This window comes from Silene latifolia, chromosome 9, assembly GCF_048544455.1.
Source record: "Silene latifolia isolate original U9 population chromosome 9, ASM4854445v1, whole genome shotgun sequence".
NCBI classification, from domain to species: Eukaryota; Viridiplantae; Streptophyta; class Magnoliopsida; order Caryophyllales; family Caryophyllaceae; genus Silene; species Silene latifolia.
The window spans coordinates 55,338,244-55,363,613 of record NC_133534.1 but is presented as its reverse complement, the minus strand read 5'-3'; the positions used below and the strand labels follow the sequence as shown (position 1 = coordinate 55,363,613).

General features: G+C 38.0%; 1 protein-coding gene and 1 long non-coding RNA gene across 6 annotated transcripts; one reads left to right on the top strand and one right to left on the bottom strand.

Annotated features, from left to right (window-relative positions):
- Nucleotides 1-3,497: 3,497 nt before the first annotated feature.
- Nucleotides 3,498-6,032, bottom strand: LOC141599784 (uncharacterized). Of its 5 annotated transcripts, none has more exons than XR_012523938.1 (4): nt 5,631-6,032; nt 5,090-5,137; nt 4,074-4,118; nt 3,498-3,882 (listed from the first exon to the last, which is right to left on the bottom strand). It is a non-coding gene; the product is annotated as an uncharacterized LOC141599784 (long non-coding RNA). The 5 variants fall into 5 exon arrangements; XR_012523939.1 differs by having other exon boundaries at nt 5,090-5,126; XR_012523936.1 differs by having other exon boundaries at nt 4,074-5,137.
- Nucleotides 6,033-10,721: 4,689 nt separating this feature from the next.
- Nucleotides 10,722-14,243, top strand: LOC141601058 (uncharacterized). The gene is made up of 5 exons (XM_074421318.1): nt 10,722-13,111; nt 13,200-13,499; nt 13,579-13,675; nt 13,763-13,889; nt 14,029-14,243. Exons 1-5 carry the CDS (start codon nt 10,722-10,724, stop codon nt 14,241-14,243), a joined length of 3,129 nt encoding a protein of 1,042 aa, XP_074277419.1.
- The last annotated feature ends 11,127 nt before the right edge of the window (nt 14,244-25,370 follow it).

The window sequence follows — 25,370 nt, the reverse complement described above, 5'->3', positions numbered from 1 at the left end:
ATGAATTGCCACTAGTGTTATGGTCGGACGAACGACACCAAAGATAGCAACAGTCAAACACCCTTCACTGGTGTTTGGCGCGACGATCATTCCGTCGAAGTTCTAGTTCCCACTCAAAGGTATGAAAATATGACAGGGGAACTAAACAATACGAGAGATGATCGAAGCTTGGACACACTTGACGAGTGCGAGCAAGCGCAAAAATCCGTCCGGCTCGCCTACAAACAACAAGGTGGCCGGAGTTATAACAAGAATGTGAAAGTCAGGCTCCTGAAGGTAGGAGACCTGGTTCTCCGAGAAGTGTTCCAAAACACCAAGAATCGAAAGCAGGCAAATTCGCCTACAAATGGGAAGGACCATACCAGGTAGAAGAAGTTGTTGGCCATGGTGCATACAGAATGATGACTATGGACGGTCAAATCATACAACGCCCATGGAACATATTTCACCTCAAGAGATATTACTTTTAATAATAAATAGACTTTAGCTTTCAGAATGATGTACTATGAAAAGCCAAATCACTTTTAAAGTTAAAATAAAAATCCGGTAGTAGGCATACTGCCAATTTCACTTTTATTTCTGGTGTCTCTAGCTCTTTCAAAACTTTAAACTACTATTAGATGGCGTGGTCTGGCAGCGTCCTAGGACTACAATTGCTCTGGTACCCCATGAGATGGCGACAGGTACTTCATATCATTTTAATAGATTTTCTTATTTTCAGGCTGCTCTAAGTACATCACTTTGAATCCTAGTGTCTATGGTACTTTGAAAGGATGTCTAGCAGAACTGTCAACTGCCAACGTGGGGTGACAAGGCACACGGCACTCCAACATGTCTAACCTATTTTCTTCACAAGAAGTACCCTTACCAGGCGGACTGTGGAACATACGAAAGGGAGCCTGGTTGACAGCTAAATACGCTTATCCAGCTACCCCTGATACCACCCCCTGGTCGTATGTAGCTCGCACTAATCGCAATTAATCAGGGCCCCAGCATGTATGCACGCGAACATGGAACGTAGGGATATCTCTGCGCTACTGAATCTGCAGGCGTCCTCCTAGAAACGACGATAAACTTGCCTAAATTACGCCCTGGGGCTTTAAGCGTGATGAACACACCTTGCATCATAAACAAGGTTAAGTAGTTCAAAAATCGGCATACGCCTAAATCGATCATCCGGTGACACGGCGGCTAGCTTAGTCGGATCGGCCTTTTCGACCGGCCGGGTCTAAATCAGCCTCCTAGGTTGACAGGGCCACTCCTCCTTACATTGCGGCATATGCCTAAATCAGCCATCGGGCTGACACAGCAGTTAGCTGAGTCAGAACGTCAGCCTTTTCAGGTTGACATGACTCGCCTAAATCAGTCAAGCAGGCTGACACGGCAAACTTCCTAAAAATAGGGAAAATAAATAACAAGCACACGATATGTAAGCTAAAACCTTGCCAAACTATGACAAGGGGCATTTCAAAACATGGCCAAAGTACGGCCCAAAGTTTAACCGCCACCTTGGCGGAGCAACCACAAAAAGAGTTTTAAAACTTACAAGTCTGCCACCTCTGGGCCAGACTGCCAAAAAGTTCATCAAAACATAAAAATACTTAATTATCGGTCACATTTATGACCTCTACCTCTGGCATCTCCTCTAGCTGCTGACCTCCCGTTTCAGGTACCGCACCAGCTTGTATATCCTCAACCGCCATAGCTTCCTGAGCTCCATCAGCAGCATCCTGGGACATTCTAGCGTCACCCCCAGCAGCTTGATCAGCCAATGCAGGAGAATTCACCTCCCCAACTTTAGGCATCAGCGCACTCAGATCAGGTTGGGTGGGGTAGAGCATCTCCAGCTGCCTCTCCTCTTCCTCTATAGCTTGTTGGGTGGGAGCCTCCTCAAGGGCAGCACGCATCCTGCTGATTTTTCCCCGCCAGGTAGCATAGGCAACGACGTTGGTGGCCGGGAGATCGGCTCGGATCTTCTCATCGAGCGCTTGAGGGAGTCGGAGAAAGTCTTGCACACCGCTTGAGTACAAAAACCACCGATCAACCCCTCCTTCGACTTCTTCTTGGTGACAACAAGCTCGGTCTTGACTCCATTACACGCTCCTTCGAGATCAACCCTTTCTGCGCCAAATCGCAATAGTCCCCTTCGACTCCTGGTTCTTGACGTTGGTAGCACAAATGGTGGTCCGCACTATGTTGATCATCTTCCTATTATAGAGTGCGACGGAGGGTCCGGAGCAAGAAAGTCGAAGTCGAAGAGAAAACTAAGTAAAAGCAAACAGACAGGTAGAAAATGAAGAGTATTTACTATGAAGGCATTGTGCACGTCATTCTCGGCCATCTCCTCCGGGAGAACTCCGAAAACGTCTCCTTCGGAGAGGAGAGAGAAGAGACTGGTCGATCTCCCGGCCGATGAAGGTACCTTGTCCACATTCCAAAAGCCCTTTGGGAAATGAGCAGTAATGCCTCCACTGGATGAAGCACGAGGACTGGCAAGAAGAGTAGGCGGATGACGAGACAACGGGTCAACCTCCAAGGGCTCGCGTGCAGCAGAACTAGAAAACGTAGGAGGAGTCTGGAAGGAAGCGGCGGAGCACTCCTCTTGGAGGCGAGGCCACATCGGGGAGTGGCCGGAAGGTCTCTTCCTTTTAGCACTTTGGAGGATGATTTCTAAAGGATCAACTTTTAAACCTGCAAGCAGGTGTAGCCTCAGACGACAGGATACTTAAAGCATCAGGAGGAACTGCGTGCAAATTAAAACGGTTGTATAAGTCTTACCAGAAGACGTATTGTGAGCCGACTGAGGAGAATTGGAGGAGGAAGCAGGTGAAAAACTAGGGAGCAGATCTGGGAACTTTCTCTCGGTTCGAGAGATGCTAAACGGTTCTTTGCGCAGGCAGGGATCTTGGCACCAATGCGGGCCAGGTCACAGGGGCCTGCACGAAGACGATGAAGTAAGCTAGTAAGCAGCGAGATAAAATAAATCAGGTGACAGGAAGGCTACTTACTCGAAGTTAGAACCCATTTCTCGAAGATGTAATCAGCAGGAGGCTGGATGGAGTCCTTCCTCACAAAGAAGAAGACTAGTAGAAAAAGTCTCATTGACATCAGTTTTTTAGGCCCATTTACATCGGTTTTGGGGCGATGTTTCTGGGGGCGACGTTTATAGCTTTATTAAAAAACATCGGTTGTAAAACCGATGTTAATAGCATATAATATTACATCGGTTTTGGACCAAAATCGATGTAAATAACACCTTATTTACATCGGTTTTTGTCCAAAACCGATGTAAGTATCACCTTATTTACATCGGTTCTTTTCTAAAATCGATGTAATTACTACCTTTAATTCATTTTGGGCAATACCAATTCAATAATTTATCCGCAATAATTAAATGCTACATATTATACGGCTCCGTAAATTTTATATTCTCACACTATTAAATATCTGCAAAATCAATCAATAACAATACAAAAAATAACCCAACAACTCACGGCTTCCAACAATTCGTAAACTAACCATCTATATTATTATACCAAAAATATCATATTACAATAATTCCATCCACTATACAAGTAGCTCAAAACACTAGCTTCTACGACACAAACGTTAAATACTTTCAATTACAATTTCTAGGATATCTAAACCAATTACATTATTACATGAGATGTTTTTTAAACAAAACTGTGACCAAAGGTCTCGAACCTCTCTCATTTGTTCAGTTGTCATGTACCTAAAACACACAACATGAAAATAGACAATAGTGGTTATAAAAATGCAAAAGGTACAAGAAACTAAAAACAGTTTGAGAGAATAAATCTTTGTACTTATCTTGAAAACTTGATTATCTTCATGTTCTCTTATTTTCCAATTGTTGTGTACCTAAGTTGGAAAATTGTTTCAAAAGAAAGGAGTGCAAAGGAAAAAGTACATACAAAAAGAGAAGGGAGAATTTTCTAGCAATTTCACTAGCTACAACACATATTACTCTTCTATTCATGTCATTCCTTAGCTGCAAGACTAATTATCAAAACCATTATCTACAAAAAAAACTAATAATATTAAATACTTACATCCAGTTAGTTGTATAGTCGAATGCCCGAATCTTCATGCCCATTCTGCGAATTACCAAAAACTGTTAATATGCATCTTACAATTGAATTCAGAAATGGCAATTAATAGCCAACAAAGCTTGTAGCATTACCTATACACCAAGACATGGGTTCTACTCTTCACAAGTGAGAATACTATGGTGATTGTGGGTATCTTCATATCAAAGAATTTATAGTCCAGAATATTATCAACAATGTATAATACGATATAATCAGTGTTATAACTAAATGACATAAACAAATCCCTTAAAGATGCCTTATACGTCATTTTGCTCAACACCTCCTGACAATGGCTATAAAGTATAAAAAGTTTTTATCATTTTGAAATCTTATTAAACCCCAAACAAAATCATACTGCATAGAATGTTAATCAGTTTAATTAATTAGTGGATACTTATTTTGTGCATGAACAAAGAATGGCGCATTCTAGCAAATATAATCCTAACTTTAATGTGGTTCTTTATATTCCAGTTCAGAAATTGGTCATTTAAAAATACCTCAAAATTTATAGAACAATATGAACAAGTGAAGATTGATGCAACTATTCGAGGCTGAACCTAATCAGATCAATCATGTGTTGCTTTATGTGCTTTTGACTTCAACTTGAATGCTTAACATCTCGTGGCATGACTTATGTTACTCCGACTCTTCTAATTTCCTCGCGTGCCCGTGTCCGACACTCGACACTCGGACATGGATATGACCCTTGGACCCCTCATTTTAGACCAAAATATGCATGTTAATCGCTTAATGGAGTATAAACTATAACATAAGTGACATCTTAATGGCTTAATGGAGTATAAACTATAAAAAGATTATCACTTCCAAATTTAATTGAACCCCAATGAAAATCGTACTAACAAATCACAACAATAACTTCTAAGCATTGGAATAATCATACCAGTATAAACCGATATATGGAGTAGTACGTTTATGCTATCAAATCAAATAGAAGCTGAAATTTTACAGATTCTCACCACTGAAAAGTAGAATTTGATTGGTTAAAGAGACTTCCTGCATCAAAACTACACCAGTAAAGAAATCTACAAATAAGTATAGAATTTTTTGCTTGGATTTAATTTTCAACTTGGTGTACAAGGGATCTGGTTTGGAGTACAAAGTACCATAACTTTGATTCTACTGCCCTTTTTCCTTTGATGCTACCAATTCAAATCCTTCTAATTTTCGTCTTCAGACGGGGAATCGAAAACAGTGATAAAAAACCCAGAATCAGCCATCGAAAGAAGATGCTAAAAAGGAACTGGTAAGAAGATGACTCACTCAATCATGTGCGACTCTATGCACTCGGCTACTATATCTCAAAGTTATGGTGACAGTGCCTCAATTATTCTCAAATTTAACATTAACCCGACATTTCTACCATCAAGAACAACGTTGGATAGCAGATATTTACTCCCAAAATTGGTCAGGAACACCACACACAAAAAAATGACATATTTGTATACAATAATATTCATAATAATCAAAGAAATAACACAAAAATAAATGGACACTCACCTGAATAATCCATCGAAAATAGAGAAAGACGAGGAAAACTGGTAGAAATCTGGTAATAAATACACAGCAGGTGGTATTGGCACCGTCATCAGAACCGGCAGATCCCGATTTTGCTTGGAGGACCTAATTCACCAACGGTTTAAAAATGGAATGAGATGAGATTTGGTAAGAAATATGAAAAATGGAGGATATATAGAGGATGAGATGAGATATGGCATGTTTGGCGAAAGAGCGAGAAATACAAATAGATCGACGGAATTGGCGGCGGAGGAAGAGAAATCGATGCGGCAGCGGATGGTGGTGATGACAGCAGACAAGAGCGAGGCAGGTATAGAGAAAAATAGAGGGGATTGTGAGAAGTGAAGGGTCGTATGAAGAAAGGAGGCTAGGGCAGTTTGTCTATTAATATTTTGGAGTTAATGAGAAAAAATTTACATCGATTATTTAAAACCGATGTCAATGATACCCCCATTTACATCGTTTATGTTAAAATCGATGGTACAAATATTTTTATACATCGATTTTAAAAATAATCGATGTAAAGGAAAAAAAACTGTACATATTTTACATCGGTTTTTGTAAAAACCGATGTTATTTATAAACATTTACATCGTTTCAACTAAAATCGATGTCTTTGTGGCGATGTCAATAGGACTTTTTCTACTAGTAAGTCCTCAAACCATTTCTCATCACGGGATTTGGACACGTGTTTGAAGGGAGCCTCTCCACGGCCCCGGAATGAGAATTGACCCCTGCCCAGGGATCTGATGTTGTACATATGGGCAAGATCGCCCGGGGACAGTTTACGATATTCGAAAGGCGGCCAGAGAATAGAGAAGAATCCTCCAAATGGCAGCAGAAATTTGTGCCATGGCGCAGTTGTTGGTAAAAATGAAGTCTTGGATGAGCTTAGGAAAAGGGAAACGGAGGCCGTATCTGAATTGGTACAAATAAAAACTAACCCACCCTGGACGGAGGGCGTCAGCTTTCTGTCCCGGTTCGGGGATGGCGATGTCCACCCCGTCACCAAGACCAACACTACTACAAATCCCTTACATTAATGACACTTTCGTATTGATGCTTTCATAAAGCGTCGACCTCATAATTAACCCTCCAAATTTTTAATATGAAGAACCACCATTAAATAATTAAAGAAGCGCCAATTTAATAAAATTGGCCTAAAAATTCCCGCTACTAGACTAATACCGCACCCCGCACTACCCTGCTATCTCTATCATTTTTTAAAAGAAAAAACCCTAACCCCTAAAATTCTTGTTCAATCATCAGCGAGAAACGCGATTCAATCTGGCGATCACCTCTAATTCTTCAACTCGATCACAAAGATAAAATTTGCCTATTACATATCATAGGTATGGTTCTACTTCTCATTCATTTTCAATTACTTGTATGTTATTGATGGTAATCCTAATTGATTTAATCGAATTATGGCTGTGTTTCATACTTTCAATCAGCAAAGACGATTAAGTTTGATAATTTGAATTAATCGTAAGTTATTGACTCGTAAGTCTCAAAGTTACGATTTTTATTTTGGGTTAAGATGATTTTTTTTCATATTCTGTCTTCTAACGAGATTATGGTGTCTTTGCGGGACATATTCAGATAGTTCGGTTCAGTCGTTGGTTAGTTGATGTATGCAGGGTATTTTCTAAATGTCTGTGTTTAGCAATTTGGGTGTATAATCGGGAATTGATAGATGAATTGTGCTGCAATTTTGTATATGATGATATGGGATACCTTTGGCCCTTCACTTTTGGGATGGTATTTCCTGGCAAGCACTGTCAACGTCGTTGACATGTTCTTGGGGGCCTGCGAGGTGAATTTCTGGTTGTTTCTGGTTTATCAATCACCTGTTTTGCAGGAGGAACAAAACTCATAAGCGATATTCACAGATTAGGCATTTAGGTGTTGTCCAAGACCAGTTCCTTTAAATACTTCAGATGCTAATTAAAGTGAAACTTGAGCCTTGGTGTATGATAAAGGAGGTGTAATCTAACTCACAGATACTTGCATGAAACATATTATAAACATGTGAACACCAGAAAAATGTTGTATACAAGACGAGTATGAGCTAATCATACTTCTTGCAGTGTTGCAGCTACATCAAGTCTATAGGACAGACATTTTTCTTTTGGCAAAAGGAGCCATGAGACCATGATGCTAAATTGATTTTAACCCAAGTCATTACTCATGACTGACTGAGACGCCTCTTACTATTAACAATTTAAGGTAGTTGATAGTTGTGGGTTGCGGCTGGAAAACAAGTTAGGAATAAATAAATGTGTGTACCTCCTTATAATTCTTTTCCTTGTTCTTCTGACTTATTTAAGTACTCTGATCATTAAACACCATAAATTAGACATAATCTGAATTAGTTGATACGATGGGTGGGTATCCATAGGCATGAATATGTGGATATAATTTCTCTGAGATGGATGGGTATTCATAGAGGAGGCATGAATTACTTGAAGGAAATTAGATGGTTTTACAGTAGGAAACATAGGAAGTATTTTGTTTGGGGACCTCATATTAACTTTTTGAACCGATCTTTAAATTCATTAGACAATCCTGCTTATAAATTGACTCAGTTTTAAAAGCAAGAGCTGACACAACTTCTTCTATGTATGCTTTTTTTACCATCTAAGAACAATTAATTTCTGGTTTTAGTCTGACTCTTGTCGGTGCTTTCGAATGAGTACTTCGTATTTTTATAAAGTTTTATTAAAACTTGCCCTGTCTTGGAAAACCAGTCGTGAGACTCGTGACCAACAGCCATCACCTGTCGGCTCGTTGGTAAAGCGGGGAAAAAGCATAAAATTTCAGTAGATGGATTTTGGAGATGACATTGTTTTATTCCTACTTATGAACTTAAGCAGGTCAATTAATCGACAGTAATAATAAATGAGAGTATGTAATATGGTTACTTTAATGGTCTAATCGCCTCTGTTTTGTAATTAGCTACCAATTCTTGGAATTGTTTTTGCTTTTCTTCCCTGATTGCTTTATATTCTCTCTCTTCCAGGCGTGGAGTTTCGGGATGGACTTTGACAAACAGGTTAATTTTAGTTCATTTTTGCGTCTCTCGGTTTTTACGAGGAGTCATTTTTCTGGAAGCAATACTTGGTGGTTCCCTTCTGTAGCTTTATGTTTAACCTTCCATAACGGTGAAATTTTTTAAGATTTTGACTTTTACATGTGGTCTTGAGAGCAGCTTTGATGAATTTGGATGTATTTGGGTTTGTAGGAATTCTAGCATTTTGTGTCTAACCTTGTTGATCAGTTGCTTTTAGTTATTGGATGGATTTAAAATGGTAGATTGGCTTGCACAGCTGCAATAATCTCGCGTGTCATAAACTGTTTAGTAGAACCTATGATTGAAATTTGTATTCATTTGGACATCTTTGTCTGATCTCTCCAAAGTACATGGCAGCGAAATCTTTATTGTTGATTTTTTTCCGGCCGTTTACTAGCTGATACTTATCTCTTGTTTTCAAGTTTCCTATAGCCCTTCGAAGCACTTGCCCTTTACGTTGTCATGGTTTATTGTAGGGAATATACTTAGCGTCAGTGACAAGATCTGGGTGTTTAATGGTATATGATTTTGCATCTCTATATTGTCAAAGTATCGTAATATCACCCTGTAAGAGTCTTGCCTCACATAATTTAGCCCCAGAGGAATTATTCTCCCATGTTACTATCAATTAGGCTGAAATTGGAAATGCTTCAAGTTCCTTAACTTGGCAGCTGTGGAACAAGTGTCAGTGTCCACTCCCTTGGTTTCTTTTTCCGTGACGGATCGGGATGGCCAAAGAACGAACCCGAATCGTGGAAATATTTTCTTCAATGTTCCATGTTTTACAAGACATCTAATAACCTGATCTATAACTATGTGAATTGCCGACTTGGCCCATGGCCCTTCGACCTCCCTTTCATAGACTAGTTTTATTCATTCGAAAATCCGTGAATCATCTCTGTTTTATTTGTGTTCTTTATTTCTTTTTTATCGGAAATTTTGACACAAAATGGCGCATTTTTTATGCAACTAGAGCTTAATAGCATCTCCTACAAAATTTCATTTTCTCTGTTTCCTTCCCTTAATTACTTTGCGTAGAATACAGAGTAGAATGGAAGTTGGGTTTGTCATGATGTTTATTTCATTCATGATTTGAATTTTATGTCCTTGTTGCGGGAGCCATTGAGGCACTGGGGAAATGTTGTTGTTGTTGTTATTATCAATTAGGCATTTCTTGAAAGTTGGCAATGACTTGTCCCATGTGTTAAAGTTGATTTTTTAGCCGTTGTCTACTATGTCGTCCAACTTGTCCTATGGTATATGTCTTCTATCTTATGTCTTCATTAGCTCGTACTTTTTTTTTTCTTTTGAGCCAAGGTGACATCTTTCTTGTGCACAGGAAAGATGACCAAATTCAAGCATGAATTCAATAACAAATTCCCATTAGCATAACCCTGAATCAGCTCATACTTATTTGTTAATCTTAATCTATGTTCATTTGCATGAATTTTTTTTTTAACGTTTGGCTAAAACGAATTAGTAGTGGATTCAATTATTTATCAGTTTGTTTCTTTATACAGTTGCGAACGAATTTCTTCCCTGAGTTATAGGAAGGATCAAGTTAACCGCTTCAGCCAAAATTTGCAGGTGAGAATTCAAATTCTTTAAACAGTTGTCTGATTATTTTATTTTTTGGTGAATTCAAGTTAACCACTTCAGCTAAATTCATTGCTTTAATCCGTTATGTACTGTTTCTAGTTTTTCCTTGATCAGTCGTGCCCTTGAAAGCAATTTTTTATCAGTTATATTTATTTGAGAATATGAATTTACGGTTTACTTGTTCCTTATTTAAGCATATGAGTAGGTTTATGTTGTACTCTAATAGGATATGAACTTATAATTCATGCATAACTTAGAACTTATAATTCATGTAGGCACTTAACTTATATTATGTTTCTTGTAAATTTTAACTAAGCTGGTTATTTTTGAATTTTATTATGCTCTATACGTGAATATATAATTTTAATAGTTATGGACTTTTGATCTTATTTTGTGTAGACATGGATACTAGTTGGATAAAATTGCCAAACGATCATGATAGATACATAGATGGGTGTTTGAAATTTCTTGAGTTAGCTAAAGAAAATCTCATGGAAGGAAAGACTAAGTGTCCCTGTAAAAGCTGTAAACTACGTTGTTGGTTGACATTAAAGGAAGTAGAGGAACATATTTTATTTAAAGGTTTTTATCAAAGATATACAAATTGGATATGGCATGGTAATGGGGATGTTCTTGATCATATGCACGAGTTTGAGGTGGGGAGCAGTAGCGTAGGGTCTCTTGTGGGTCGTGATGATATGAAAGGTTTATTAAATGCAGCCTGGGTTACTGATAATCATAATCATCCTTATCATAATCATCCTGCTGAAGAAATTCAGTCTAGTTGTAGTGATGAGTCTAATGATGATGATAATATGGAAACTGATGATGAGTATGATGATGACTACAATCAAAGCCCAAGAGAAAACAACATTGAGGAAAATGAAAAATATAAAAGATTGTTATTAGCCGCAGAAGAAGAACTTTATGATGGTTGTCAAACTTTCTCAAAATTGTCATTTCTATTGCATTTGTTTCACATCAAATGTATGTTTCATTGGTCTAATGATTCATTCAATAAACTACTTGAACTAATATTGGAAGCATTTCCACAAATTAAAGTGTTCCCATCAACTTATTACGAGGGAAAGAAGATTATCAATGATTTGGGTCTTGGATATGAAAAGATTCATGCTTGTCCATCTAATTGCATGTTGTATTGGGGGGAATTCTCACAAAAAGAAGAGTGTCATAAATGCCACACTTCAAGATGGAAAAAAACCGCAAGTCAAGTAGGCAATAACAAAGATAAAGAAAAAGGGCACCTAAAGAAAGGAGAACCCGCCAAGGTAATGAGATATTTTCCTTTCATTCCTAGACTACAGAGGATATACGCGTCGCCTAAAACAGCACATGACATGAGGTGGCACCATGAAAGTCGTGTGAAAGATGGAAAACTTAGGCACCCTTCTGATGGGCTAGCTTGGCAAGAATTTGACTCTCGTTATCCTCAATTTGCATCCGATCCTCGAAATGTTAGGTTAGCTTTGGCAACTGATGGTTTTAATCCTTATCGTTTGATGAATACCACATATAGTACTTGGCCAATTGTTTTGATACCCTACAACTTACCACCATGGCTATGCATGAAACCCTCATCATTTTTACTGTCTTGTATCATTCCTGGTAAAACTAGTCCTGGCATTGATATTGATGTGTACATGCAACCCTTACTTCATGAGTTGAAATTGTTATGGGAAGGAATTGATACATTTGATGCTTACGAGGGAAATGTTTTTAAATTAAGAGCGGCATTGCATACTACTATTAATGACTTTCCAGCATATGCTATGTTATCTGGATGGAGTACTATGGGTTATGATGCTTGTCCTCGATGCACTCATTCAACAAATTCGGGTAGGTTTGGGGGCAAAATTTGTTATGTTGGTCATAGAAAGTGGTTGGATGAGGATCATCATTATCGTTTTGAAGGCAATTTGTTTGATGGAACCATTGAGAATGGTACTGCTCCTAAAGCAGTAACTGGGTCTGATATTCTTAGGCAGCAACAAAGTATAAATTATATTTATGGTCAGTCAAAAAGGCGTCAAAAACGAAAAAAGAGGGCTCGAGAGATTGGTGTGTCAACTAATCTTGTTAGCAATGACCATAACAAGGATGATGAATGTAATTTGTGGAATAAGAAGAGTGTTTTTTTTGAATTGCCATACTGGGAGTTCAATCCACTACGGCACAATCTAGATGTTATGCACATTGAAAAAAATGTGTGCGACAATATCTTAGGAACACTTTTGGATATGGATAAAAGTAGAGATAATGAGAATGCTAGGAAAGATCTCAAGAAGTTGGGCATAAAGGAACACTTATGGCTGCAAGAACGACTAAATAAGGACCCGTACATGCCTCCAGCTTCGTACTTCATGTCTAACGAGGAAAAAGAGAGATTTTTGAAAGTCTTACAGAATATTAGATATCCCGATGGATATGGCTCTAATATCTCTAGATGTGTGAATATGAAACAACGAAAGCTTTTTAATCTTAAGAGTCATGACAATCATGTCTTGATGCAAGATATCCTTCCTGTAGCACTTAGAGCTTCCAAGGCCACTGGAGTCATTGAGTTACTCGGGGACTTATCTTATTTTTTCAAATGTTTGTGCTCAACAACTCTTGATCACGGTGAGTTGGATGCTCTTCATTCAAAAATCATACTTATTCTTTGTCGGATGGAAATGGAGTTTCTTCCGACTTTCTTTACAATTATGGTTCACCTACTAATTCACTTAGTAGAGGAGGCCAAGCTTGGAGGGCCAGTTCAATATAGATGGATGTACCCGATCGAAAGGTTAATACTTAAACCTTAAATGTTTTAAATGTTGATTTTAATTTTTTTGGAGTTAATATTTGTTCTTATAAAGGTATTTAGCTCACTTAAAATCATATGTGAGCAATAAAGCTCAACCCGAGGGATCAATTGCTGAAGGGTTCATGTTAGAGGAGACCATCACATTTTGTTCGAGGTATCTTGAAGGTGTTGAAACCATATTTAATAGATCAAAAAGAAATGATGATGAAATTCCAGACATGGACAAGTACTTGTACAACTCCGGTGGTCGAGTGATTGGGAAGAAGGAAAAAGTACGAGTAGATGATAAGAGTATAAAACAGGCCCATCGTTATATTTTACTTCATTGTGATGAGATGAAAGTTGTTCTTGAGTAAGTAATTATCTATAGTTCAGAATAATTAGCCTTTTTCCAACACTTTCACTTAAGTTACTTTTTTTCTACTTTGAAGTGAATTCCTATACCAAAAGCGGCAAGGGTGTCACTCTAGTAACTACAATGAAAATGAGTGGATCATCAATGAATTTGGAGAGTGGCTTCAAATTCAGGTTTAGCTCCTTTTTATTTAATAAATATATTGAACATTAACATAACTTCTTTATAAACAAATTTAATGCAAGTATTTATTGTTTTAGGTGCAAAATTTAGATGCAAGCACTAAAGAAGGCCAACTACGGAAAACCTTAGCTGGTGGCTTAAGTAATTATGGTACAAAAATGACTGGTTTTCTAATCAATGGGTATAAATTTCAGACGGTTGATCGTGAGCGGCATAGAAAAACGCAGACTGCGAATTATGGTGGAAGTTGACGGGGAAACATATTATGGAAAGCTTAAAGAAATTTATGAGCTCCATTATTTTGGAACATTCAAAGTTGTACTATTTCGTTGAGATTGGGTAGACATATATAGAGGGATAAAGACTAATGAAGACAAGAGTAGTGTTTGTGTGAACTTTTCCAAGTTGATGCACACTGGTAGAAATTTGTCTGATGATCCTTTTGTCTTCTCATCTCAAGCAAAACAAGTATTTTTCGTTGAAGATGAGATGCAAAAAGGATGGTTACACGTGATTAGGAATAAGCCGAGAGACTTGTTTGATACTGGCGAGATTTAATATTACGTTTTTATTTTGAACACTTGTGCTGTTTTTCATTTTCTGTCTTTGTAGTATGTTCATTTAAGCTGAAGTATATATGTTTTTCATTTTCTGTCTTTGTTTGATACTGGCGAGATTTAATAACACGTGATTAGGAATAAGCCGAGAGACTTGTTTCATTTTCTGTCAATTATGTGTTGTACTGATTTGTTGTACTTTTATTTGTTTTCTGCCAATTTTCTATGTAATCCTCTGATTTGTTTTGTTTTATACTGGTGATAAAAGTGCACTAATTATCTGTTCATTTTTTTTAGGATATACCAAGGATCACTTTAATCGACAATGAGTTATCGAAGCAAAAGAACAAGAGCATTGATGACAGAAGATGATGAATCACAAGTGGTTAAGAAGTTGACTTCCAATGTACCAGTTTCGACTACATTGACAGACAATGTCATGAGTAATGTCATGAGTGATGCCGATGACCTTGGAGTGATGGGTAATTTCTTTTATCATACACACGTTGCAATTTGATCTTTTTACTAATCCACCACTATCTTTTTTTTTTTTTTGGTAAAATGTTCATGTGTCTCCTCCTCCTTATAGTCACATGTACGGCATTAGCTCGTCTGAATACTATCAGCTTTGGCATCACAACAATCTTTGTATTAGGACTATTTATAAAATGCCAATGCATCTACCAAGGTTCGTTTGTTTTTTGTAATTCAGATGAAATAAACTAGAATGAAACACATGTGAAGGAAAAAAGTTATGCAAATAGGTTAAAGAGCTTTGAGTTTAATGTCTAGCTTAAGATGTTCTTGCAATCTGGTTACTTGCCAGTGATTAAAAGTCTACCAATTACTAACTGTAACTGGCGAACACAAGTCATCAGCTACTTATTTGGGCATCTAGGATGACTGGTAATCTGTAATCTGAACAAGAAACATGTCCATGAACTGATGGCTAATGTACTTTCAATATTGTGGATACTGGATAGTATTCTACTATTCTTGGCAAATCCAGTTCTTAAGACCAATGTATAGGCTGTCATAACACGGGATACAAAGTTTTTTCGCATGCTGTGTGATGTATCTGGAGCCTATTATGCAATAGACACAGATTGCATTTGCAAGTTAATCTAACCACTCATAGGCAGATTGCATTTTTGGTAAAATGTTCATGTGTCTCTTTACTTTTTCTCTTATATAGCGTGAGGCATTAGCTCGTCTGAATTCGTAACACATATTGATAAATAATGCGGCACAACTCATTTACTTTTTCTCTTATATAGCGTCAAAAATCAATTTAATTTATAAGTATATAATAGAGCGGTGATTGATCTGTTGTAAAACCGTTGCATGATTTATAACGAACTTATAATAACTTGTGTAAATGTGTAATGCTGGTATAACCATATAGTTGTGATTTGTGAAGTTGCAGTATTAAGTTTGTACGTGACTTATTCAGTTTTTACGTAACTTATTCAGTTTTTCTTCTCCATCTTCTCTGTGTGACTCTTCTCTGTGTGACTGCACGTGTAAAATTGTGAGTTAGTGAAAATATAAGGTTGTTTCTTCATGTTGTTTTCCTTGGCCTTGTTACTACGTGCGTATTATTACTTTGCGTGAGGAGATGCATTATTTGGACTATATAGGACCAACACAAGGAACGAGTAACGTAACACCCTTCATTTTCTGTGAATCCTGAAAGCCTTTGTTTGCTATAATATATTATAGGGGGTCATGAGCTGAGCAAGAGCACTGGTAATGTCGGTAATGCTGCTGGAAGAACTGCTTGCGGTAAACTTCTCTTAATCTCGATCTGTTTTGTCTTGTGATTGTTTCTCTTGGTTATTATTATCTTGTTCTCATCGGTACAGCTGATGTGAGATGGGGCCCATTTAAACCTCCTACTGGTGGCAGCGATAAATTTTTGATTCAAAAACAGCAGAACACCAATACAAAGGCTCCTACTGGTGGCAGCGACAAATTTTTGATTCAAAACCAGCAGAACACCAATACAAAGGCTATGCTAGCTAACAAAGTCCACCCATCCAGACCCCATAATGGATTTAGTGGTGATTCCCCTTGTAATATCAATGAAAGATCACTGCTTAAAACCACAAAAATTGCACCCATTTGGAGAAATGCTAAAACTGAAGCATCGAGTAAGAAGTTCTCAGTACTCGGATGTCAGAAATCCTCGCTTGACAAAACTTTTCAACACCAGAACATTCGGTCTGCTACATATCCTCAAATTAATGGTAATTCTCTGTCTATAGAAGTGAGCCCAAAGGATCAAGAATCACCTATTTGGAGAAATCCTGAATCAAGCATCAAAGAAGAAGATTTCGGAATGGGACGGCAGAGATCCTCACTCGATAAAGATTTTGAAAAAAGGAACCCATCAAAGGAACCTCAGCCTATGATACTTCACAATAAGCAGTCTACCGCTTCACCAACATTTAATATTCAGTCCGTTTCTTGCCCTCAAACACATTCTCACACTTCTCAGACGTGTGATCTTGTGCTCAACCGTGAGAACAAAATTTCCAAAAGCCATTCTAATGATGTAGAATTGAGCTCAAAGGATCAAGTATCACCCATCTGGAGAAATCCTCAGAATCAAACATCAAACACTAAGATTTCGGTAATGGGACAAATGGAGATCCTCACTCGAGAAAGACTTTGAAAAAAGGAACCCATCATCCAAGGAATCTGATCCAAAGATACTTCACAAAAAGAAGTCTACTGCCTCCCCATCAATTGATATCCAGTCCTTTGCTGGCCCTCGGACACATGATGCTTCTTTGCCTCCATGCACTCGTAATAACAAGGCACGTATCTCAAGGTGTTCTCTGCCTCCATCCATTCATTATTCTCAAACACGTGATCTCAGACCTAGTCATCAAAACAGGGGGGCATATTCTTGTAAGATTTATTGGGGATGTTGCAAAACAAGAGCAGTATTGTCCAATTAGAGAAACAAATTGGCGTCATGTCAAAGAACACTTCAAAGTTGAGATTGTTAAGTTGATTCGAGTAAGAATTTCTCCTAATCTATAAAGTTGATCTCTTTTTACCAATTGGTTAGTGCAGGTTCAAATTTAATGTGCTTTATTATAATGTCTTTATTTATTTATTTTTTCTTCCAAGTCCCGTTTTGTTATACCCAATGGTGATTGCTACGACCAAGGAATTCTGAAGCGCACGGGTAAAAGCTTGAGACTATATAGACATTCCTTAAAGAAGAAGCTTTTTAAACCTACAACATTGACGAAAAGAATGATATACCAATCCGCGCCTTCTGGACATCCTCATGACGGTTGGATTGATTTGGTTGATTATTGGTACGGAAAGGGACAGGTATATAGCAAAGAATGGTGACATAATGCTGTACTTAGCCGCGTATGTGCCTAATGTAGAATTATTTATGATTTTAATTTGGATGCAGAGGTATTCAGATTGTGGAAAAGAAGCACGTGCACTTCAAAATCATGTTCATACATCCGGAGCTAAAAGCTATGCTAATATACGAGCTTCTTTTGTATGACTTCATCCAAATTTAACACATCCATACATTACATTTGTTAGTATATTTAGCCATATTATCTTTTTGATATTGTGTTTCAGGAGGAGAAAAATAATAGGGAACCAAGTGTATTGGAAATGTTTAGGAGTACTCATCAAAAGAAAGACGGAACGTTTGTCAAAGACACAGTAACAGAAGACTTTTTGGTAAAAATAAAAACTTATGATGTTGCTTGATATATCTTCTTTGAAATGTTGCTTTAATGAGCCTTACACTTTTGATTTTTTCGAATATAGGATGATGCAGATGCTAATGTTCAGACAGAAATCGATATATATTCAAGCACAAAGTCTCGTGTACAAATTGAGAATGAAGCTTTCAACAAGCTAATGTACGGAGGAGAAATACCCAATCGTCCCGTGGGTTATGGATTCGGTGTGAAACAAAGTGATGTATTTGGTGTTCGTAGTATATTAAGGAAAGAGAAGTTCCATAATGGTGCAAATGACGGGTTAAAATTACAGCTTATGGAGAAAAAGTGGCTAATTTGACCGAGTTAAATGAAGGGCTGATGAAGCAAAATCAAGATATAATGAAGATGCATAATACGAATCAAGACTTGTTGAAGAAAGTGCTGGATGTTCTAAGCACCGGAACAACATCAACTCAAGTCGTAAACCTTGCAAAGAATATCTTACATGCAACGAATACACAGGTACTTTTTACTAATTTCACTGTTCTATCACCATGTGTGTATCCATCTGTGAAGTCCGCTGCTACTAGGTAGGATCATGATGCTACAATTGAAATTTCACTGCTTAGAATGGTAATATATTGCCTTCTTTTAATGTAAAAACGCGTGTGTAGCCAACCTAAGTTTTGCAAGTAAGTATGGTACTCGGGTCCTGGCTTCATTTGCTTGTACAACCAATCTCTGTTAATGTTGTTTTTGTATCTATGAATTTGGGGCCATGGCTTGATGGCTTGTTTATTGTCAAATGACATCAATATTTTGGTGTAACACTAATATTTAGGAGAAATGAGTCACTGAATTTGGGGCCATGGCTTGATGGCTTGTTTACTATGTCTCAAAATGAATTATTATTACCTGGTACTAAATCGACGCACTTATTTGAAATTTGTAGGTTTCAGATTCTTCGGATGGTCAAGTCGCGCCGGAATAATGAGACGGAATGTTATCTGCTGCAACTATTGCGTCAAATTATTTTATCAAGAGATTTTTTGTTCTAGTACCATTTGATAACTTTAGTTTTATTATGTATTTTGGATTAAGTTAAAAATCAACACGTACTCTTTCTACTTTGGCATGGTTGAATAATATAACACTTGAATTGTAGTAGTAACTACTAATTTAATCACATTATGAATATTTTCTAGTTTTCTTGGTTATTAATTATGATGTTTTGTTACAATTTAACGACGACCCCAATTGAAAATAATGTAAGAGCTTTGATTAAATGTCGCCGTGAGTATGTATGTGAAACAAAACTGATGCATACAATAATTCGTTATAGAGAATTCAATAGATGATGCTTAAAAGCGTCAAGAACATATAATTTTAGCGTCATGATTATGCCATAGAGTGACACTTAAAAGCGTGGTTTTTTTATTTTTGACGCATAAAGGCGTCAAAATTGGTGACGCTAAAAAGCGTCAAAAAATACTGACGGCAAAAATTTTGACGCTTTCAAGAAGCGTCGAGAATATTATTATCGACGCTTTTTTGCGTCGAGAATTGGCTTTATAAGCGTAAAAAATGCAAGGGATTTGCTGTAGTGCAAGCAGATTCTTGATCGTGGGAATGTCGGCCGGAGTAAAGGCAGAGTCACAGTCGTGGGGATGCTTAAAAAGTCCCCGAGAAGGAAAGGTTGGGTCAAGATTACGGTCAGAGGGTGTGGAGGTTGATGAAGATTGTCGAGTTTTTCCCATGGTGGAGAGAGAGAATGGAAATTAAAAGAAGGAAAGAGGGAGAAATACCTGGTAAAAGAGACGGAGGAAGAGGAACAGTGAAGCCGGCAGAAAATAAAGAAGAAGGAAGGTTGAGGGTTTAAGAGAGAAGAATATTTTTGAAATGATTTGGGATTAATAAAAGTGGAAGGTGGAGGTTGGAGTTATAAAGAGGAGAGAGGGAGTAGGGTGAGAGAAAAGAGGAATAGGGCGGCTGACATGATGGATTGCATGGGAAGGAGTGTAAAAGACGGCTTAGGGTTTTTAGCATTCGGTTACGTAAATTCCTTGCTCGACACCTTAAAGCGTACTTCACAAGAAATTTGGGGCAAACTGTTTGGGCTAAAAATAGCGCAATAAAGAAGGTCCACTTGAATAAATAAAAGACAAAGGGGGAGGAGTGATAAAGAAGAAGGAAGCCCGAAATTGGGAGAAAGGGGGAAACGGGCCGAAGGAAGATCAAGGGCCCATCATAAGAAGACATCCGGATTAAGGAAAAAGGAGTTAGGGAGAAGTTAGGGAGATCAGGGAGAATTGATGAAAGCAGCCGAGTATGGAAAGAGTTCTTATGGAAATTATATTCCCTTTCCATATTCAAAGTAGGACATATCTAGGGTTCTCATCCTATAAATAGCCAAGGAAGCAAATCAAGAAGGACATTCATACATTCACACATTCACATTCAAGAGCACATCAGCACCATGGCATTAGCAAATTATACTCAAATATATATCCATCCAAGATCTTGCAGGCCAGATGCCTAGGGCCAGCAGAATTAGCTTTACGTCACTATTGTAATCATCCTCCTATTCAAGCATAGTGCAATATTTGGCAGGGTACCGTCCCTCCCGCGGTTGTTCCCACATTGGGTTTTCCGCGTCACCAAATGTCACGTGTCAATTTACATTACGTGCTTTATTTCTCTACTAACTTATTAGCATACGAACGATCATACAATCAACCAACGAGTAAGACCGCATTAACCTTAATCAATCAACTTGGTAAAAAATACCTAAACAATGTATATCAAATAGACAATAACGAAACGTACTTTATTAAATATAATTAAAGCGATACAAGTCCAAAACCAAAACTGTTAAAAGAAATACAACTGTTCCCAAAAGCTAACTTAAATGAAATAAATAAATGTTTAAGACATAGCGGAAGACTTCTAGACATCTCGTGGCAACTCAACCCAGCTATCCTATGCGCATCATCTCGTACGTGATCAATAACTGCTCACCACCCCCGAATGGATCACCACAGTTTTCAAAACATTTAAACGGGGCCAGTTACTGATTACACAAAAATAATACAACAAAAACAATACACAATTATCCAATCTCCATCATAACTCCACACACCTGACTACACACTAAAGTGTGTAGTCTTGCCAAAATACTCATCGCAACAAGTATTCCACACCGCCAGTGGGGGACCGCAGCCGTTCCCACCTAAGCCCCGCTAATCTCATCCGAGCGATAACCCATATTCCTTAATGTGCACATCCCCTCCTGTGGCGGGTTCCACAGAGGGCGAATCAAGGGCGTGAAGCCACTCCCGCAAGTGATTCCACTCAGCCGAGGACGCACCTCGAGAACCACAGACAAACAATCACAATCAACCACATTATACAACAACAATTACCAAGTACTAATTCCAATATGATATGAATCAACAACCATCAACAACACCATGTAATCAATAACCGAGTATGGAGACCCTACCTGGAATAAGCAATCACGAGACCGTCACAAGCAGCTAATCATTAATGCTCCTCTACGAAACCTCCTCCTATAATCACATATTCATACAATTACCATCTAATTAACATAACACTCCCAAAACCCCCAATTTTACCCAATTAGAGTTTAAAACAAAATCAACAAAACAATATAAAAACTATAAAAGGATGTTACCCTCGACACGACGAACTTAACGGCGTAAAGAACGTGATAATCTGACCACCCTAGCCTTTGGGATTTAATAGCAACGCGACGAAAGAGAGCAACGTAACTTGTTTTCTTTTTGAAAGGTTTTAGAAAAGGTGAAAAGTGACAAAGAAGGTGATGAAAGGCTTTATATATTAATCACGCGTTACTAACAAAACCCGGCTAAAACAACCCGCATACCCGGCTTACTCGATCGAGTAAGTTACTTACTCGATCGAGTGTCACACGTACTCGATCGAGTACCCATCAGGCAGACTACTGTTTCGTATAAAAACATTCTTACTCGACAGAGTAAGCCCCACTCGATAGAGTACCCAAAGACATAGAAAACCGTAGTATTACAGACTTCCCTCCTTAAAAAGAACTTTGTCCCCAAAGTTCAACCCATACTCAAAAACAAACATACCCACTCGACCATGATGCAACAACGCAACAAAGACTCAAAACAAAACCTCAACCACAACTCATACCGACTCAAAATAACCTACCTCCACAACATGGCTCATGATATCGTATCCACCACATTATAGTCTGTCGACACTAACTTCATACACTTCCAAATACCATCCACCAACGCCTCTAGCTTCGTCTCACTAACATATTATCAACTAGAAAAAAAATCCATAATCAAGACACTCATAAATATCAAACGGAATGTTACATTCTACCACCCTTAAAAAGAACTTCATCCTCGAAGTTTACTCACACTCATAAACATCATCATCCAACTGTCAACACTATCGAAGTATTCTCCCATTCCTAAACATCGCACTACTACGAGTACGGCCATGACCTTTTAACAATATCAACCATAATACAAATCCATTCTTTATTCTCCACCAAGACACCAACTTCCAAATCTACTACAACATGTACAACCATCGAACTCTCTTTACCGCCTCCTACTCCTCTTAAGATAAATGCTACGTCCTCGTAACTCACTAATACTAGATCCTTAGCTATATCTTCTCATTATTCTCATCACCACCGCATGTCAAAGATAACCGCCTATAACCTCAACACCTATAACCATTCCTATTTCCAAGGCTATCTTACTTAAATAGTTCTCATACCTCAATTTATTCGGCACACCACCTCACCTATACCAGAAAATCCTTAGCATAACCAATACTCCAATTCTTCGACATTATCGTAAAACGACATACTCTTCTATACAAAGCATCTATCTCCAAAAGCATAAATCTCGATCCACACTTATTACAGACACTCACACTAGATCCTCAAGTTCTCTCTTTTACTACCACAAACTCATCCACAACTTAACATGATACTAATTTCCAACACCTTATACTCACTGTCCCAATAAAAATTCTGAACCATTTGCAGCTTCTAGATCAATACAACACATGTTCCACAAATCACTTGCCATTACTATTTCAACCAATGCCTTCTCTAAAGGAACTTCACAAGTACTCCAACAACCTCTCGCAACTGTGTCCCATCAACATGATATCACTATGGTATGACAACAACGGAAACATACACAACTCTATTCCATATAATACTCTACCCTCACTCCCAAGCTAAAATTGGTAAGAAACATCAATAAAAAAACAACCGTCTATCTGTCCACACTGAAACCCGCAGGAAACAGCAGTAAACAAAATAACAATCTATGTATAACTGGTATGTACTTTCGAAAACTCGTATCGTAATCATCCCGCCTACTCCACCACAACCGATGACGGCATCGCAACACCGCCACAACAGCCGCACCGTAGCGCGAAAATACCCGCATCACAACACGAAGTACCGTGCCCGGATCACTACTCGAGGCACAACAACCACATCGGTAATCTTCGCAACTTACACAATCCCATAAACACTGACTCAATATAACTTCTCGGACAAGAAAAACTTATTCAAAACCGCTTTACTAGATCACAATGCAACATATTACACGGGATAAACAGATAAGAACCTCATGACTATCATCCATACCATTTAACGGAGTAAACATATATTATGAATACACATACAAGTATAACTAGCCATGCCAGATCACCCAAACTATCACTTTTGAATGTCATTCCATTAGGTTACCTTACCCAACATATATTACAGAACATTCAGATAAAAACTTTATAACTATCACATCATACCACTTCTCATTAGGTCAGAACCTCACACAAACATTTATACACATCATTGACCCGTAATCACATCCAACTAGTCAATCCTAATCACGTAAGTTACCACTTGATAAAGGTTATCTCTCGCCCGAGCTTAACTCGCATGCCCTTCATAGCACATTCTGCCATTCGCATCACTATCACCTCCTGACAAATGTAACAATGACATTAGTACTCAACTACTAGCAACCGCCTCCTATAACCACACCTTATTCTCCCTCACAGGTCACAACCGTACATATTAATCCGGCCTCTACAAAATCAACCTCTTTAGAATTGCTATCTTTCTTATCTATCATCACCCTTATCCACTAGTGACAACACCTCAACACTACCACTGTTCGTATATAAAACCTCTTACACTCATCTCTAAATATCACGGTTTCTTTCCCATCTTCGGTTAATATCCCAAATATCAAACATTAATTCCATCCACAAAAATTACCTGAACATTCATCCCGATTATGTCTTTAATTGCATCGTCACCCAACTCACCAACAAAATCTCATATCGTGTCAATACTTTACCAAATTTTACTCCTCTTAATTCCTCGAAACTCATGGCTAACATGTTGTCCCGAAACTTCTATATAACCATTAACTCACATCCTCATGATAATATCATACATCTCGGCGATTCCTTACTTCTATATCACATACTCCAGTCAACACTCTCCTATTTTACTCCCCTCATTGTTTTCTTTTTACACTCGAAAAAATCAATTAATGATTCAACTCCTTATTCCTTCTACCTAACTCTTTAATGCTCCAGTTACCTTCTCATTGCTCCAAAACTCAAACCCCATTATTTCATATCAGTACCCGCTCCCTCTTTCTTATCATGGATCTTCTCTCATCATGCTCCTCACTCACATTTGCCATTAATCAATCGACAAAATCCACGTTTAATGTTCTAGAAACCAAAACTCATTTTATACCATTAATTGCCCAAGGAAATTACACACTAGGCTCACCTCTTGATAATCCAAATTCCCAAACTAAATCTCTATCTACAAATCCACATCGCGGTATAACTCAATCTAAGCTCTTTATACACCATTCTTTTCCATCTATGTACAACGACCTTTCCATTACATATATTCTTAACCAACCCAGTTATAACTATCTCCCTTCATAATCCTTAAACATCCGAAGTTACCACCATTTGCATCCCTCATTTCAATCTTTTCATTCTCACGTTCCATAAACTTACATCACCCTCTTACCCATATTCACTTACTTTTACATTACTCAACACGCCATTATATCACTCACCACATCTCACAAAACATGCACCATGCCTCAATAAGCTCATTAACCTCCCTTTTCTTTTCCCACTATGCATCACACCACATATAACTCATATCCTCCCCACCAAACTCATACCCATTATAAGGTGCCCCTCCCCTCATCATAAGATTAGGTAACTTACGCATCAGGGATAACACATATGTAAAACAATGCATAAAGAAGCAAAAAAACAACTTTCAATTAAACACGATATGCGACGAAGTCAAAATATAAGCATATGACCCAAAA

What these genes read in the sequence shown, in the direction of transcription:
- LOC141601058 (XM_074421318.1), top strand. Translation starts at nt 10,722, where the DNA reads ATGGATACTAGTTGGATAAAATTGCCAAACGATCATGATAGATACATA. An exon ending in GAGATGAAAGTTGTTCTTGA is followed by an intron (nt 13,500 to 13,578) that starts GTAAGTAATTAT and finishes TCTACTTTGAAG; the next exon opens with TGAATTCCTATACCAAAAGC. An exon ending in TAAATTTCAGACGGTTGATC is followed by an intron (nt 13,890 to 14,028) that starts GTGAGCGGCATA and finishes GAGATTGGGTAG; the next exon opens with ACATATATAGAGGGATAAAG.